The following is a 16,978-nucleotide window of genomic DNA, read 5'->3' as shown; positions in this document are numbered from 1 at the left end:
ACCCTAACATCTTTTTTCTTGTGCGTTCTTCATACCTGTGATTGATCTTAATTGCTTTATCCAGATTTCTAAATTTATCAGTAGTTTTTGTAAAATGTTTTCATTTTACATGGGGAGAAGGATGTCTAGTATGTATGAGACTATTAAATGCATGCAGGAAGACTAGTTCATATCCTAAATGTATAGTCCTTTGTTGCATTTAATTTAAAGTATGCTTAATTTCAAGTTGTAAGTACATATATCCAAGTTTTGCCTAAGTAGAACTTGTTTGCTTTAGACATTGTATGAGATATTTGTTCATTTTTTAAATCCCTTTATTATGATTAAAGTTTCTGCAGTATTAAGAAGACAAGAAAAGGTTTGGTTCTAAATGAGGGAGAAATCTGAGTTGGAGAAGGTGACCATAAGATCAAGGCTGTCCTCTAAAGGCCACTTTTCAGGTTGTAGGCAAACAGGACGTGAGGGCAGGGCCCGGTGAGCAAGCTGCCTACAGCAGGGGTGTTCCAGTAGTTCTCCAACCCGGGGAAACATTGGTAGGGGGGCTCTGTAGCTTGAATGGGGCCATGCCAGATACTTTGGGAATGCTTAATGACCCCCTCCAGAGGCAGCAGCAACCTGGAATAAGAAGCCAAAGTGGCTGAAGCTGTTAGTTTGTCTCCCTTCCTCACCTTTAAATTCTGGGCTCAATTAACTTCTTGTGATGCCATTAAAAATAGACAAGTTGGACTCCTTTTTGCTGAAGATCACCTTCTTTTGATTTGACAAACGCCATCATGTTTCTTTGTACCATGCGAAGTACACCCAGCCATCTAGATCAGGGCTTTCTTTTTATTGCCAGATACTGCCATTACTAGCAGTGAGTAGCAGCTGTGAGAACTCCTGGCTATGTGCCAAGTTATCGCTTTAACATGGCTTGTGGTAAAATTCCTGTTTTAATCCCCCCCATAGTAACTTGCGCTCCATGGGCAAAGAGGCAGAATGCAGGAGAAAATGTAGTTATTGCCTGGCTGTTAACCTCCTGTTGATCTTGAGCTATGCTCTTTATTTGCCCTCTGTGGAAAAAGCAGCAGCTGTTGATTGCATGTCACTTAGAAATGGCTTGTATGCAGTTGGCTGGTATGCATAATATTTTCGGGAACACTTACTGTAGCTTGTAAGCTGTCGGGGCAATGGAAGTCTCTCTTTGAGAAACTTATAACCATGAATTTTTTCCCACTTTGTGTTTATTTGGGATCTGTAGTAATAGAAATATCTGTTTTATTTATGGTACCAGTGGAAAGCATAGGGAGCATACAGGTGACTGATTCCTAAGGATAGTGTTTGAAACATGCTAACGTGTTTTTAGGATGGTATATGTTATTACCTACGCTTCTTTTTAAAAGCGGATTCATTTTCACCAAGACTACTTTAGATTTAATTTATGTATAATCTATAAAAGTAGTCACATGAGAAGTTAATTTGTCCTGATACTTGTGACCATTCTCACTTACTATTCAATAGTCATTAGTGCAGCTGCTTCTTAGGTAACTTTATTCTACAGAATAAAGCAATGCCTTCAAGAAAGGAAAGCATCCTATGGTCTTTATTGGGAAGAATCCTTGAAGTGGTTCTTTCCAATTAAACTGCATGGTTCCTGAATTTCCAGCAATCCTAGAATGTGGAGCTATTGATACTGAAATCATTTGGTTTGAGAGCTCTCTATGGCTGTAATTATTCTTTTGAGTTTACTACCACCTCCAAGTAGATAAAAATCCTTGTTGCCACATCTGAAAGCAGGGTTAAGTCTGACCTTGTCTTATACTGCAACCATTTTAAGTTTTACTGTGAAGACTCCTCCTTTTTTGTTGTTTTTTCTTAGGTATTTATAACAGAAATATTTATTACTTAATATTATGAGTCAATATTTGCTTACTTAAGTCCACAATTGATTTTTATTTTTTATTTTTTTTAACTCGAGAAAAAGTTGCAGATCTTGCTTTTTAACATAAGGGACTGATAGTTTAATGAGTCCTAGGAGCCACACCGGTGGTCTAATACCCCTTGTTTCAGGAATGCTGTAAATCCAGAGCAAAACTTTTTTGATTTCTATCCCAGAGAACTGACTGCTTTTTTGAGAACTTTATGAGTACTTCCAAGAACACAGTTGATGCATACTGTCCCGTGTGAAAGAAGGGACTTTGGATTACATAAATTGATATGCCTAGTCTGCCAAAGAGYGAATACCTTCCCTCATTCCTGCTGTCAGATATCTACAGAGCTTGCATTGGCTGGCAGCTCTAGAGGCTGGGTTTTGGCTCACTTAGGCCCCAGAAACATGCTGTGTCTGCATTAATATTTCTATAAAAAATACATTACAAAATCATTTGGAGGGGAAGTTAGATATATTTGGTGTTTGGTTATGCATGAATTATTTGAATTCAAATGTGTTTGTAGCTCGTGGATGTTTTTAATAGGCATTTTAAAAAATACACTAAAATTCCTTATGAGAAGGCATACCTGTTCTGTGTCTTAAGTGCCAAACTACTTGAATGTATGTTTTTTCGAAGATGTATTCAACCAGAAGATGCTTTATGTTCTTCCCTCCACTTAAAAAAATGATGTAAAATAGGAAACTGGCTTTCCTTTAAAAACAGATTAGAGAAAAACCTGTAATAATTTCACTCAAACATCATATAGAATGAAATGTTTACGTGCTCAAATAAAAAAGGTAATGTTAAGGGTTTATTCCGTAGTGCGTTTTTTTCCTACAACTTCTGATATGTTCATGCAGTGTTTTCTTTTGCTGTTTCTCATTACTTCAATGGTTAGTATACTTTTCTATTTTTTACCTCCCTTCTAGCTTTTCCTTCTAAAAATATGTATTYAAATAGTTTTCATGTCTGAAATACTGTAATTGGCAGTGCTGGCATGGTCGGGTGTGTGCAGCTCCAACATGCGCTGTCAGATTTTTGTGTGCGTTCTGGAAAAAGCATGTCAATTGTAATAAACTCGTGAGACTTACTGGGCCGCTTTCTAGCATAGACATGGCATTAAGCACAGACCCTTTTTGCATGYGGTCACTACTGTTAACTAAAGTGGAAATGCTTGCGGGTCCACCTGTGTGCATAGTTTTTTAGGGTTTTCCACCACCACCACTAGGGTTGAGGTAAGTACTGACTTTTGCTCTTCAGACTAAAACAAGACACCAGTTTTAAGTATCAGCCATTCTTGGCCCAAAACCTTTCCTTCCCTTTTCCCTTCTCTGTGCAGCTGCCAGTAACTGCAGCCCCATACGGTTCCCCTTCCCTACTTATAGCGGAAGAGCTGCTAGGCATGCTCCTTTCTTGTGCTTGGCCGTAGCAGGAGGCACGGCAGAGCTGAGGCCTGAATCGACAGGTACCTATCTCTTGAAATTGTTTTGCTCTGACTGATCCAGCCTTCAGCAGAGCCACTGCTGAGTGCTGCTCAAGGCTTAAATTGTTGGTTGTGGAGGTAACCAAGCTATAAGCTAGCTCTAAGTAGGTAGGCAAAACTTGTTTGTTTGTTTATTTTAGATGAGTGTTTTCTTCTCACTTTCATGGTATCTGTGCGGGAGATAAATAATAGTCAGGCTATCTCCATCGTAGTATAACCTTGAGGTGAAAATTTGTGGTTTCACAAAAAAGGCAAATGTCCCTCTGTGAGCTTTGGGAGGGGGGAAAAAAAAAGAACATTTATTCCTCTGTCAAGCTTGTTGGAAGTTGGGAATGCTAATATTCCTGGTGGAACTGCATTAATGAGAAGTGTCAGATGTTTGGGCAGCATGCAGTCATTTTGATATTGTCTCCAAGAAATTAGAAGATATGATAGAAATCTGAGGCACAGTGAAGTACTTTCTTGGGAAGGATGTAACAGGTTCTTTAGACCCTTATCCACACTAGATGAAATCAAGAAAAATTTGGCTTTTGTGAGGAAGATCTTTTTTGGTGAGGGTTTTTTTGTTGTTGATGATGATGATGATGATGATGGTGTTCTAACATTCCCTATTCTATAGGTTTAACTTCTAAATACAAAATGTTAACAGTGATAGGTATATCTGAATAAATACCTTTAAACTCTTCTGAATTGTAAGTAACCAAGGTCACAGGTCAGTAGCGAGTCCCTGTCTCTCCAAACTGAGCACTGTGGTGAAGCCAATGTCTAGCCCTAAGGTTGCCTCTGATGGAATTTCATGGCAAAAGCTTCTGGAGACCTTTCTGATTGTACCATTTGTTTACAGATAGTTAGAATTCTGTTTCTTTTATTGTGGGGAGAGAAATAAAACCAAAATACCGTTGTCAGGTTTCCTTAATACTGTGTATTTTGAGATATATTTTGGGAGGAGCAGAGGACTGGAAGTTGACAGTGAAAATGAATGTAGCAAGTAGGAAATCACATTTTTGTTTTCAACAAAATTGAATTCAGATGCGTAGAACAGAATCCGAGAAGCAAAAATATGTAAGTAAATATGTTTAGTTTGGGGGTCTTTCCATACATGTCAGATGTTTCATAACAATAATGCTTTCAATGCAATATGTAATATGTACTAATGGAAAAGTACTGGTGCTGTTTTACTGGGACAAAAATAAAGTGAAGGTAAAAGGTGAGTCTCTTCAAATCTTTAGCTCAGTCTAGCTCTAAGAATAATATTAAAGTATGGCTAGTTAGGAATGTCTTGTCTTCTGTTTAGACCTCAGACACATTTTTAGACTGTTGGTTGTTCTTCCTCTGTTTATGGAAGCAGTTTGATTTTAAATGAAATGTGAATTCACTTGAACTGAGATTTGTGTTAGCAGGGAATGTACTCCATTTTCAATATGGTTTTTGTTGAACTAATTTACAAAACTTAAGTCAGTGTAACAAATGTATTGTATGTGGAAACTAATCAAGGAAAACAAGCTTCATGATGTTTTCCCTCTTTCTGACAGGTTGTGAAGATGAGAAAAGATGTGAAGAAGGCCAGGGTCCTGACTATTCGCAGACTAACCAGACACATTGGGAAATTAAAGTTGAAAAAGTCAGTTTTTAATACTGGTATACTTGTTTGTGTTTTTATCAATGAGACAGTATGTTAATTTTCTTCTGAAAACAACAAAGAAATGGGAGAGGCTGACCACTCTTCCAGTGAAGAACAAATTTGTGTGTGTGTATATTACATTGAAAACCACAGTATGAAATGATGAAGATTTTCAAAGCTCTAGCCTGCCTTCTTATAAAAATAGTACTGTATATAAATGTTATACACATTTATACTGTTTAACTGTTTATAAACAACAATTCTGCATAAACTTAAAATATGTTTGTTAAGAATGCAGAATTATTTTGAAATAGACTTGGTCCTCTCCCTGTATTTTAAGTACTATGATGCATAAACTCTGTCTTATTTTTGTGATATTTTAGATGCAATAAAAATGCTAACAAAAAAAAATGGTTTTGTAAAGCAGAATTGGGATAACTCTTTTTTTTTTTATTTAATGTCTTGAGAGTTAATCCCAACCACTTACAGAATCTTTTTGCAGCACTTTAAAAATATCCAACTTGATCTTTTAGGTCACTGTGCTGTTGAAAATAAGTCGTGCAACTTTTTCCTCACTCTAGTAGTCTGCAAGATTCTATAGCAAAAAACATTCTTTAGTTTGCATAGGTAAACAATTTATACTTTTTTTTTTTCCAATAAGTGCTTTTTAAATCAAGATTTTCTAGACTGTTTTTAAAGCCAACTGACCCAAAGTAATTTGTGACACTTTTCACTGGAGACAACAGAAGAGAAACCTTGTTCCTGTGCTCAAAGTGTAAATGAGCATACTTCCCTCCCATGATTTTAGTGAATTGTACAAAATAAGAAGCAGGTCCAATTGTCTTCTATATTTAAAAATTACAGATCTTAAAATCTAATAATATTTGAGATTAGTGTCTTGTGTGTATCAGTAGAATTTTTAGTTATTGTTTTTTAATGAAATAGCATCTATCTTATTACTTTTCATAATCGTCACTGTTTTTTCCGTTCAGAACAGAAGCATAAGATTCTTTTTTCTTGTGGATTTTTATTTATTTATTTTGCTGCTTAGTATCACCACATGGTAAATTTAAGTCAACAAAAAGACTTTTTTAATAAACACAGACTTCATTTACAGGGGTTCAGAAGACTTGATATTAAAGAACCAAAAAAGAGCTGAGAGATTGATAGAAGAAATCCATGCCATGAAGGTAATATTGTATATAGATATTTAAATAAAAATGTAGTTTATTTTAGAAACAAAAGTTTGTCTGTTTTCTGGGACTATGTTATTGAAACTTACCTGAACTCTTCCCAAGGTCAGCTTGGCCATTGCTGTAACACAGCTGGAAAATTATGAGTATTTGCATATTTACACATTTGTTTACTGCATCTGTCAAGGTGTTAGGCTAATCTGTGTCTTAAGCTTGCCAGACTAAACTTGCATTTGGTTAGAAATGCTTGATGCTTCAAACTTTTACTGTAATGGTGAAAGTGCAGAAATTAAGGTTAATTAAGGTTAGTTAAGGTTAAGGCTCAGGAACTTGGACAGCATTTCAGGTGTCTGACAATATAGTATCTTTACTGGCAATTCTCTAAACTTGTGTGATGCTACTAGTATCCTACTTTAATGTTCTTTAGCTCCTGCAATTTAAGCTGCAAGAGACTGGTAATGCTTACGGAGTTGGACTTCTTTTAAACTTTAGACTTGCTGTTTAACTTCATAACACTTTGTACTAATCTCAGTTTTAACAGATCCTTCTTAAAACTATGTATGTTGAAATGAAGTGCAAAATCCAATCTTAAGGTTTGAGCTCGAGATCACAGTATAAGCAGAGAAAACTGTTCATGTGCTAAGAGACTCTTTGTTTTTCTTTGAAACCTTTAGTGGTTAAATCACTCTTACCTATATTTTTTCTTTCCTGATCATTGTGCAGATCTTAGTCTTCAAATAAGAAAGGCTTTATTGACCAGTAAGAGCTGCTTTTTACCAGATTTGTAAGGTGGCATGGTAGTGTCTTGGGATTTTTTTGGTTGGTTGGTTGATTTGGGGTTGATTTGTTCGTTTGGGAGCTTTTTTTTTTTTTCTTTTTTGCATAGTACTTGCAAAACAAGACAGTCTCCACAGAGCAACTGTGCTTAAACAAAATAAGCTATTGGCAAAAGAAAAGGGACAGCACTGTGTTGTAACACAAAACAGTAGTCAAGCTACATGACAGTCAAGTAGAGACATTCTGCTTTTTTTGGCCGACTATTGGTATTAAACTTTGTGTCCTTCTGTCACTCTGTTATGCAGTTTAAAGTATCTGTTGGAATATAACGCTAAATGATGAGAGCTCTAGAAATGTTGCTAGAATTGTAAGAGTGTATGTTGAGCGACCGACTGTAGTGCAGCTATTAACAAAATAGCACTAAGTTCATAAGCCCATGTTATATGGACTTCTGTGGGAACTTCTGAGAGGGTTTCACTGCAAGATCAGTGCTGCCAGAACATCCTCCAGAGCTGTTCATGTCGTCTGTGGTGCATTCTGAGTTCCAGGGTTGGTTCATACTGACGTTCCAAAGTCTGCTTGCACTTAGGACTACAACCCGTATGTTTTTTTCAGTTGGTGTAGGCCTTCTGTTAAGCTATATTAGTCTACTTTTTCTCCTGCATCCATGCTTAACAGCAGTAGTTATATTCAGTTTACCTCGCCTAATCCTAGGTATTTAAGAACATCAGTTAAGAAGTCTTAGTGCCTTTTGGTTTTCTATGTAATTAACGGAGAGAAGTGTCTCCAGAGAGAAATGCAGATGCTGAGTGGGCTGAATCACTTTCATGGAGTGCTTGTTTCTATGAATTAGAGAGTCTAGGGTAAGAGAACACCTAAACTGAGGTGTTCAAAGGTAGGCAGTTGATTCTGGTATTAACAGTGTGACAGACTGCTTTGGGAGAAAATCTTTTACTGTGGGAGGTTGTCATTTGGTCAAGTGGAGAATGAGCCATGCAGAATTAAAGGAAAATGTCTATTGCTAGTAGTGGCTCACTGATGCTACATAAATTTAACAACTGTAAGACTTGTAAGTGTTAGCTCTGAGAGCCATTGTCAAAGGAGGATAGATCTGTAATCTGGAAAGCTAAAGGCAAACTCAAATTTTGCTTTGAAATAGTTTATAGAAAGGGAGGAGTCTTAAAAGTGAGCAACTGAGAGCAAAAGCTGCCTTTTCAGGCACATAGCTATTTAAATGATCTCAGTTGCCTGTGAAATCATTCCATGAGTGGTCTTTATTGTGAAAGTGTGCCTTTAATATATTAATAATGATATTTTTTAGCAAAAAGGCTGTTTCCTGTTGTTTTCAGTCTTTAAAAATGAACAAATAGGCACTTTACTGGCTCTACAGTGTGTTTCTTAGTCGAAAGAAAAATTCATGTTCTTTTTCTAATGAATCACAGCCTGTAAGGCACTAGTTGTTTACATATTTTTTTTTCACCACTGTTGATTTCTAGACTAACAGAGCTTTTCAGAGTTGGCATGGAAACACTCCTCATTCAGCATGGAGGAGTAACAAACAGAAGAGCTTTCAGGCAAATCACTGAAACTTTGATGTGGTGGGAGGTTTTTTACTGGTGAAAGCCTCGCACCCACCAGCATTTCTCTTAAGTTATTGATCCAAGGAATTCATAAAGAGCTTTTAGCATAATGTGATTGGATTTTTTTGGAAATTCTAGGAAAGAATGGACAGAAGTTATCAATGAGGTATGCTGATAAGTGGTCTGCAAAGGCGCAACTTAAAGCAAACTTGTATTATCCAGACTATTCCAGCAGTTTCAGTGTGTACCCTAGATATTTTTCAATGGAGATGCAAATCCTTTTCAAAACCAATGGATTGCATGTGTGTATGTCCCTGTAAAATACAGGAATCAATCATTTTCCATAGAACCCACTGAAATAGTCCAGCAGCTTCTGCTTATGTGCTTTGTGGAAAAATGTCTGCCTTCTCTGTTACTGAATGTTCATTTTTCCGTAGTTGTTTTTCATTTATGTAAATCTTTTGTTTTTCACAAAGCTATAAGCACATCTGAAGATCTATTCTCTTGTTCCAAATACTTAAGACAATTAAAGATACTTACTTAGAATAAATCGTTAAAACATAAGATGCTGTTAATCCTGACATGCTTGTAATAGCTTGTCTGCTCTGTCAAATGCATCTAGTATCCTTAGCAAGATGAAGATGCTTACAAGTTATGTTTTTCTTAATACTGAAAAAAATAAATAACCTAGAGTGAGAGGAACAGGTGGAGAATATGGTCTTCGGCAAATTCCTGTACACACAACCTCCTAATAGTACTTCTCTTTTCCACCTGAAAGTCTTCAGTGCAGCTGTCAACATGCAGTGATACAACACAAAAAGGAAAAGGGAAGTTCTACTTAAGCTGCAATTCCTTTATGGAAAACAAACGAGTTGCCCCAGCTGCCAAATTATATCCTTCAAGATCAAGTGATGAAAGGCTAAGCAGGCTTTTTGTGTTAGTAGTTATGGAAAAGGATTGCATGAACTTGGGATGGGCAAGTGCTTGAGATGAGTAGATAAATTTATTTGTGGATGTGGTATAATAAGTATTAGGCTGCTTATTACAGTCCTGTGCTGTAACTTAATTGTAAAAGTAAGGTTATGAGCTATTTCTTTGACACTGCCCAGCAGGGTCTCTCTGCTTGGCTTTTGGGCAAAATATTACATATAAGCTCTTCTTAGTATTTTACTTGACTTGGAGAAGTTTGCCCATTTCAGCTCCCATATGTGGGGAAAGGAAATGTAAACCTATATTTTTTTTTAAAAGGTACTAGAGGTAGAGTAGCATACAATATTAGAGTGTGGAAACCGCTGAAGTCAAGAATGTTCTGCAGAAAAGGGAACTTAACTCTGATAAAAGAATAAAAACAAAACATCCTTTAAAGATGTGTAGTTTTACATTGTGAACAGCCTGATAATTGATTTAATCAGACTCCAGATCAGTGGATGGTTTGCTTACTTTCAATGGTAAATGAATGCAGGCTGGACRAATGATTCTTCTGAATATGTTGCAGCTGCTAGTAATGTGGAATCTGACCCACATGTATACAATGTTTACACTAGTAGTGTACACCTGAAACTGTGCAGATGTGCTCCTAAATCTTTTCTGTTTTCCTCAGCTGCTTTGATTATTTTGTGTTTCTTCCTGTATTTCCCTCTGTCAATTTACTTTTCCTTTAAGACCATCCTCTTAGCTTTCTCCATCCACTGAAGCATAAAGCTGCAAGTTCCAGTCTTGGTGTACTTTCCCCCCCTGCAAAATCAGGGTATTCTAACCACTGGCTTTGGTCCGCTCACTCTGTCACTAGGCTTGAGGAGTATAGCAAGCTGTAAATCTAGAGAAGTTGAAAAGACAAACCCACAACAATAATTACTGTGGCCAATGTGGCTTGTAGTCAGAAAGTGAGTGTTACACCAGAATCTGGGAGCACATGTATTCTTTTATCTAAAAGTTTYTTCTTGAGATTGCTGCTTATAGCTTTAATTTTTTTTTATTTTTTTTAAACAAAGCTACAAATGGTTGTCATAGATTGATGATATCTCTTTGTGGAAATCCTGGGGAAGGAAAATAGTACAATTCTTCTTGTGAGTTTTCCTCATAGTTGGCAAAGGCAGCACACTTCTTTCTAAATATGAATTTTTCTTCCACCAATCAAGAACAGATGCAGACCACCTTTCCCCTACCACATGATTGAAAAAAGTCTTTTAGGAACTGCTAGCATAGACAAGTGCCTTTTTGGAAGGACTTTCTATTGCTGCCCTCAGAAGGCACAAGAGGAGGGTTCCGTTTTGCAAAGGACTTGTTTCAAGCTTAGGGAAGAAAGACTGGAATTCTGTGATTTCTGACAGTTTTCTGTCTTACTCAAGTTTTCAGGGGGAAAAAAGAATGAGGCATTGAGTTGAGAAGTTCTTTGCCTTTAAGAATTATGTTTCTGCATTCAGCTGCCATTAAACTAATAAGCCTTTTGAACTGTTTTGTTTATACGGGGGAGCTGTTTCTTGGTCAGCACAGAGCATCTTCAGTCTACTTGCTGCTACTTCTTGGAACTTCTTTTATCCTTCATCCTGAGTGTAATTTTTGTTTGTTTGTTTGTTTTCCTGATGGATGTTGTTAGTGATTGCCTCCAACTCGGTAGGACTTGTCAGAGCTACTCTCCTCTCAAAATAAGACAAAAGTGAATTTTCAGTTGCAGGTCCTTTTCAGAATTACATATGCTCCCATGATGTTGTTTTTTAAAGGCAGTTTTGAAATTAATTAAAAGTGAATACAGAAATAATGAGGATTCAGATTTTTACATGTGAGCAGAGCTAACTGTTTCACCTTCTGAATATTGTAGAGTTATCCATTACAACAGTTCTGAGTTTTTCTGTGGTAGGATCTTTTCCATCTCTTCTCTACTGCTGCTTCATTAACTGCTATTTCTAGCTTGGACCATTACTAATTCCCATCTGGTATTATAGGGAGGAGAAAATGCTTGCTATCATTTGATATTAGTTGTTTTATCACTAATTCTGGGGGATGCTTTTTTCCTATCCTGAAGTAGATCCTAAACAGTGGACTTCTAACAGTTTCACTGTCAATATACTGTTTCATACAAGCAGGATGTTAGATGCTCATTTTTCAGGTTAAATATTGTGTCRTGGAAGCTGTGCCATTTGGTTTGGAATGACATTTAATTTGATTCTTGTGTGCTTTTGTTGTTAGAGCTGGAGATTTAAAAAGAAGTTAATAGGCAAATACAGCTAATAACGTCTCAAGCACAACAATCAGAAATAAACCTTGTGGGAAATGAGAGCAGTTAAAAATTCCAGCTACGTGGATGCAGGAACTGGGTTAATTGTTTGCAGGAGTTCTCAAAGCTGTTGGAATAGAGCACTGTTTTCTGAGTTCTTCAGAGTTCATTTTGCCAAAACCATATAAAATATTTATTTAACAATCCATGAAAGATGGGAAAAAAGAACAGGATGATCCTTGCTAGACTTTCTGCTGCAATTCTACTTCTCTGAAATAGACAACCGTGTACAATTGCAGGAATATTTTTTATTGTTTATTAAGTGTGCTACTGTAAAAATGGATTAATTACCCATTGTAGAGTACTTCTTACCCTGTTTAGAAAACTGTAATACTTAAAGCTTGTTTACACAAAAGTAACTGATTATCTAGCAAATCATTAGCAATAGCTAACTTATTTTGAATTTTTTAAACTTCTCTGCTAAAATTAGATCTTAATTTAATACAATTTACATAGTTTTACTTTGATTAGGGATTTAGAACTAGGTTTTATATCTATCATAAGATGAAAATGTTGTCATTAAAGCAGATGATGTTATACGAATATTGTTTGGAGGATGCCTGCTAGTGAGATATGGAAGAAAGGATGTTTGCAGTGCTTAAAAGGAAAATGTCTTCCATTTGTTTGGATTGAATAGCAGTTAGTTACAAGCATTGCTAAATGGCTTGCAAAGATGCATACTCTTTTTTTTTTTTTGAAGTTATTGATGGAAATGGATATGTCAAGACAATGTTTTTCCTTTAATACACTTAAAGTATTCTGCAATAAATATCCCATTTTAATGAGTTTATTACAAGAGGAGAGAGGCAAAAAAAATGTTTTACTCTAAATTATTTTATCCTCCTCTTAACTTTACGTATTTTAGCAAGTTATGAACAGAGATGGGGTTAAGAATGAACTCTAACACCATCAAGCTTTTGAAAGCCAAATTTTTCCTAAAGGTAGAGCTTTAATCTTACAGATGTTTTTACAATCTTTAGCCTTGGAACAAAAATCATCCAATTACATGAAAGTAATAGTGATACAAGTGAGAAAGGCCTTTTTGTTCAAGACTGGACAACTGAAGCTTTTAGGGTAGGTCAGTCTAAGGCGCGTGTAAATTTTGCTTGTAGTATCGTCTTTTTGGAATGGAATTTTTATATCCTGACATACTAGACTTCTTGAAAAGCCTTATCGTTTTCTTATAACAGTAGTGGTTTACAATAGTGGTTTCTTTTTTTGGTTGATGCTTTCATCTTCTGTAGCCTAGGTTTCAGTTACCATCTCACTGTAAGTATTTGCATTAGGTAAGAGCAAAGACTGATGTACCTTTTTGCTGTTTTGCTTTTTCCTTTACCTCCAAGCATATGTTTCCAATAAAAATGTCACTAATATTTTCTTTCATATTAGACAACATACTTTCATACTAACATTGTGAAGTCTTAACCTTTAAAGGTTTTTAGAAAGAGTAATAGGAAACTCTTAAAACTCTAGTGTATAATCAGTTTAGGAAAGATCCTTGCTACTTCTCAAGGAAAGACAGGGTGGTCCCATTTTGTAAGCGGTATGGGCCAGATGCTGCTCRCAGATGACTTCAGGGAGGGAGAAAGGAAAGAGAAGAGTGTGAAGTCCCTTAGCCCTGCTGCAATGGAGCAGTGCATCTCCTTGAAGACAAGGTGCTACCAGCAATCTGGGAGACACAGCCTGGAGCCTCCCAGCTCTGTCAGGCGACTTTCGCCGCTGAAGCATTGCTGAGCAATGGAGAGCTTCATCCGCATTCACTTGCTATCCATCAGAAGCTACATACTTAGCAGATTTTGATGGTTTTCTGTTTTTGTCCAGAAACTCCAAGTATTAGCAGGCTTAGTAAATCTGACTATGTCTACACTCAGTAATTCTGGTCAGATGTGTGTGTATACATCTTAAAACTTTGGACATAACCACAACAGACTTCCACAAATCTGATACTTTTGGGAAGTGTCTTGTTATGCGCTGCTCTGCAGTGATGCAGGAAACAGTGCTTTGAATGATGGATAGATCCATATATGAATTACTCATCTATTATACGTGCAGTAAGAATATATTGTGCGGAACAATACTACACCTGCATGTTTGACCAGTGGAGCCTAATGCTGCTTTAATAGATAAACTTACAAACTTTCTATTCTGTGCTGGTTTATATTGTTGAGTTGATATTACCAGAAAATAGACTGTTTCAGAGAAGATGTAAACAAATGACCTTTAGTACGTTTTTCATGCAAAAATAGCAAGGATATTTGTATGACAACCAGTGCCCCATGACTAGAGTTGGGGAAGAAAGCATCATCTATTTCTGTATTTGCTTGGTTACAGCATTGCGTATTATCACTTTCCTCACGTGAATATTAAAGCATCTTGGGCACTGAATTAGGGAAAAAATTGTTTGCTGTAACTTTGAAGGTCAGATTGTCTCTTCTGCTTTTGCTATGGGCTTTCTGCCGGGCTTGTCTGTCTCCTGCTTTGTTGCATGTTGCCAAGAAAAGGGAATAAACTTGTTCTCCCAACAGATGTTTGTCTGTCTTTATTGTTGCCTCTGCACCCCTTTTCCCCCAAGAACACAAGCAAAACACAGTAAGCAGTGTAAAACATCCTGATAGCCTGCATGGGGTTGGATGTGTTCACTGATAGCTTTTCTTCTTCATGGGGTTCTCTGGAATTCCTTTTCTGTGATGTTCTTGGAGGAAATCATTCCTTAGTAATTCACAAGCATTTTGCATCAGAAGTAACAACTTTTTGATAGGACTCTTTCTTGAAAGAACTCCTTTCCTTCCATTTCTGAAATTAAAAAAGAATTATTTTACAATTGAAATAGCACAATGTTACACTTCCAGAAAGGGGTAACAGAGCCTGAACAAATACAAATTACTCCTGGTGCGAATGATGGTATGCATAATTGCTTTCAAGTCACGGCAGCAATGTTGTTGCTTCGTAATGGAATTTACTTATCTCTGTCTGGCAAACGCATATGTATGCTTATTCTTTAGAAGTGAATGATAGCAATAAAATACCAATGTTTTGATGTTGCAGAGCTGAAATGGAGTAAAAGTATATGGATGAGCTGGATAACTGTCTGTTAGGAGTCCTTTCTCAATGTTAATGAGTCCTGACATTTAGCTCTTGATATTCATGATTAATAATAAGAATATGAAGAAAGAAACCTTATAAAGAGAATACTTAACACTATCTCCTCTGTACTACCCCCTTGCCCTAAATACTCCTCCCTACCACCCACTGATATGGTCTTTAGAACAGTGAGAAGGCAGGTTGGTAGACTCCCAGACTGAGGATTTCTGTTCTGTTCTTGTTGTTTTTAGTATTTGATATTACTTTCACYGATATATTGCTTTCATTCATGTTTATGCTAAAATGAGAAACCCCATATTTAATGCAATTGCTTCCCTAAGTCAAAGTCTCCAATATCTGTTTGCTCCTTTCATGGAGTCAACATACCTTAATTTAGCAAGCTTAACAATATTGGCAGGGGGAAACTAAGGAATATGATGTATCTTATCTAGATAGCAAGCATAAAAGAACAGTTCAAGTAAGTTGTAAGGAAAACAGAGGAAAATGAGAGAACTTTGTATTGTACAACTTTGGGGGTAAGGAAATAGCTGAAAGCCATTTCTAACTTTTATTTCAATATGATAACAGAAATAGGTTTTTTTAACACCAAATATTGCTTTCAATTGCATAAAAAGCTTATGGGCAGCATTTCTTTAATATATTACCGTAGAATAATTAAATGAATGTTTAGTATATTATTATAAAAGATCTATTACTATCTTTATTTTCAAGCCTTCCCCACTGATGAGCTACTTAAATAGAAACAGACATCATTTGCTTTTTTCTTATGCACAGTAGATTTTTAGTAATAAAGTGAAAACAGATCACAAAGGCAGCCCTTTGTTGGATTTGAGACAACTTAAGGAAAGTATTAAAGTAAGGTCTATAATAAAGGTTGTCAACTATCTTCACTTAAAAAAATATGGCTTACAGATGAAGCTTTTTCCTCTTGAGCCTTGTGTAAGAATTTTGCTATCTTATTTTTTTCATAAGGATGCAAAATAAGGTATTCTCACTTTTTAAAAAATATGGCTTGCAGATGAGACTTCATCATCTTTCTGGATCTTGCATAACTTTGTATTGTTTCTTTTCATAAAGATGCAACTTTCACAGTAGTACAGAAAAACAAATTAATGCAACCCATATGCCTAGACTGATTTGAAAATTGAGCAGTGACAGCAAACCAAAACACTTATTATTCAAAATAATTACAGCAGTGTCATGTTCCTGTGGTCATTCTGAAAGCCTGTGTTTTCAAAATATATACTATTTTTTTTGTTGTTGGTTTCTTCCATTGTCCCCACAACTATTTGGCTTTAGTGCACCAAGTTGGGTCTCCTCATTAACCATCTTCATAATCCATCTGAACCTTAAAAACATACATGTTTCTGTAAGCACTGCTTCCTTTTTCCTTATGCCTTGGTCTTTCCGTGCCATGGCCTAATAGTCACCAATAGTCATGATGGTCCTGTTGAGAACGGAGACATTTTTAGTCATTCTCTTACTGTATATCAGCTTATCTTTGTAGTTTAAATTATTTTGGAGAAGTTAAGAAAAATATCTGTAGAAAACCATGAATCTACTTAGTTGATACGGTGGTTCATGCATGTGGTGGTGGTGGGGGGGATTACCTTCACAATGCTATATATTCGTTGAATCTAAATTGGCTATTACTGTTTAGGAGGTGGGTTTTGGAGTTACTGTAGATGTGTATATGAAAGTGCTGTGTCAGACAGAATCACAGAATCGCTGAGGTTGGAAGGGACCTCTGGAGATCATCTAGTCCAATCCCCCTGCTCAAGCAGGGTCACCTAGAGCACATCGCACAGGATTGCATCCAGGTGCGTTTTGAATATCTCCAGAGAAGGAGACTCCACAACCTCTCTGGGCAACCTGTGCCAGTGCTCTGTCACCCTCACAGTGAAAAAGTWTTTCCTCATGWTCAGATGAAATTGTCTGTGTTTCAGTTTGTGCCCGTTGCCTCGCGTCCTGTCGCTCGGCACCACTGAAAAGAGTCTGGTCCCATCCTCTTGACACCCTCCCTTCAGATACTTGTACA

The 16,978-nt window shown here is 36.6% G+C and overlaps 1 protein-coding gene across 5 annotated transcripts in view; it reads left to right on the top strand.

Moving 5' to 3' along the window:
* SRFBP1 (serum response factor binding protein 1) overlaps positions 1-16,978 on the top strand; it is an 83,755-nt gene that overhangs the window by 21,744 nt on the left and 45,033 nt on the right. For 4 of the 5 annotated variants that reach the window (XR_003256284.1, XM_026083469.1, XM_026083470.1 and 1 more), the window contains 2 exons: positions 4,926-5,014; positions 6,132-6,204. Coding sequence is in view for 3 of the 5 variants with exons in the window: in XM_026083470.1 (XP_025939255.1) it covers positions 4,926-5,014; positions 6,132-6,204 (162 nt within the window). In the remaining 2 variants the exon portion in view is untranslated. Of the gene's footprint in view, positions 1-4,925; positions 5,015-6,131; positions 6,205-16,978 lie in introns of those variants that run through there. The other variant, XM_026083471.1, reaches the window with a different exon arrangement.

Source organism: Apteryx rowi, unplaced genomic scaffold, assembly GCF_003343035.1.
Source record: "Apteryx rowi isolate R43461 unplaced genomic scaffold, aptRow1 scaffold_601, whole genome shotgun sequence".
In the NCBI taxonomy this organism is placed as follows: domain Eukaryota; kingdom Metazoa; phylum Chordata; class Aves; order Apterygiformes; family Apterygidae; genus Apteryx; species Apteryx rowi.
This window is presented reverse-complemented; position numbering and strand designations above follow the sequence as displayed.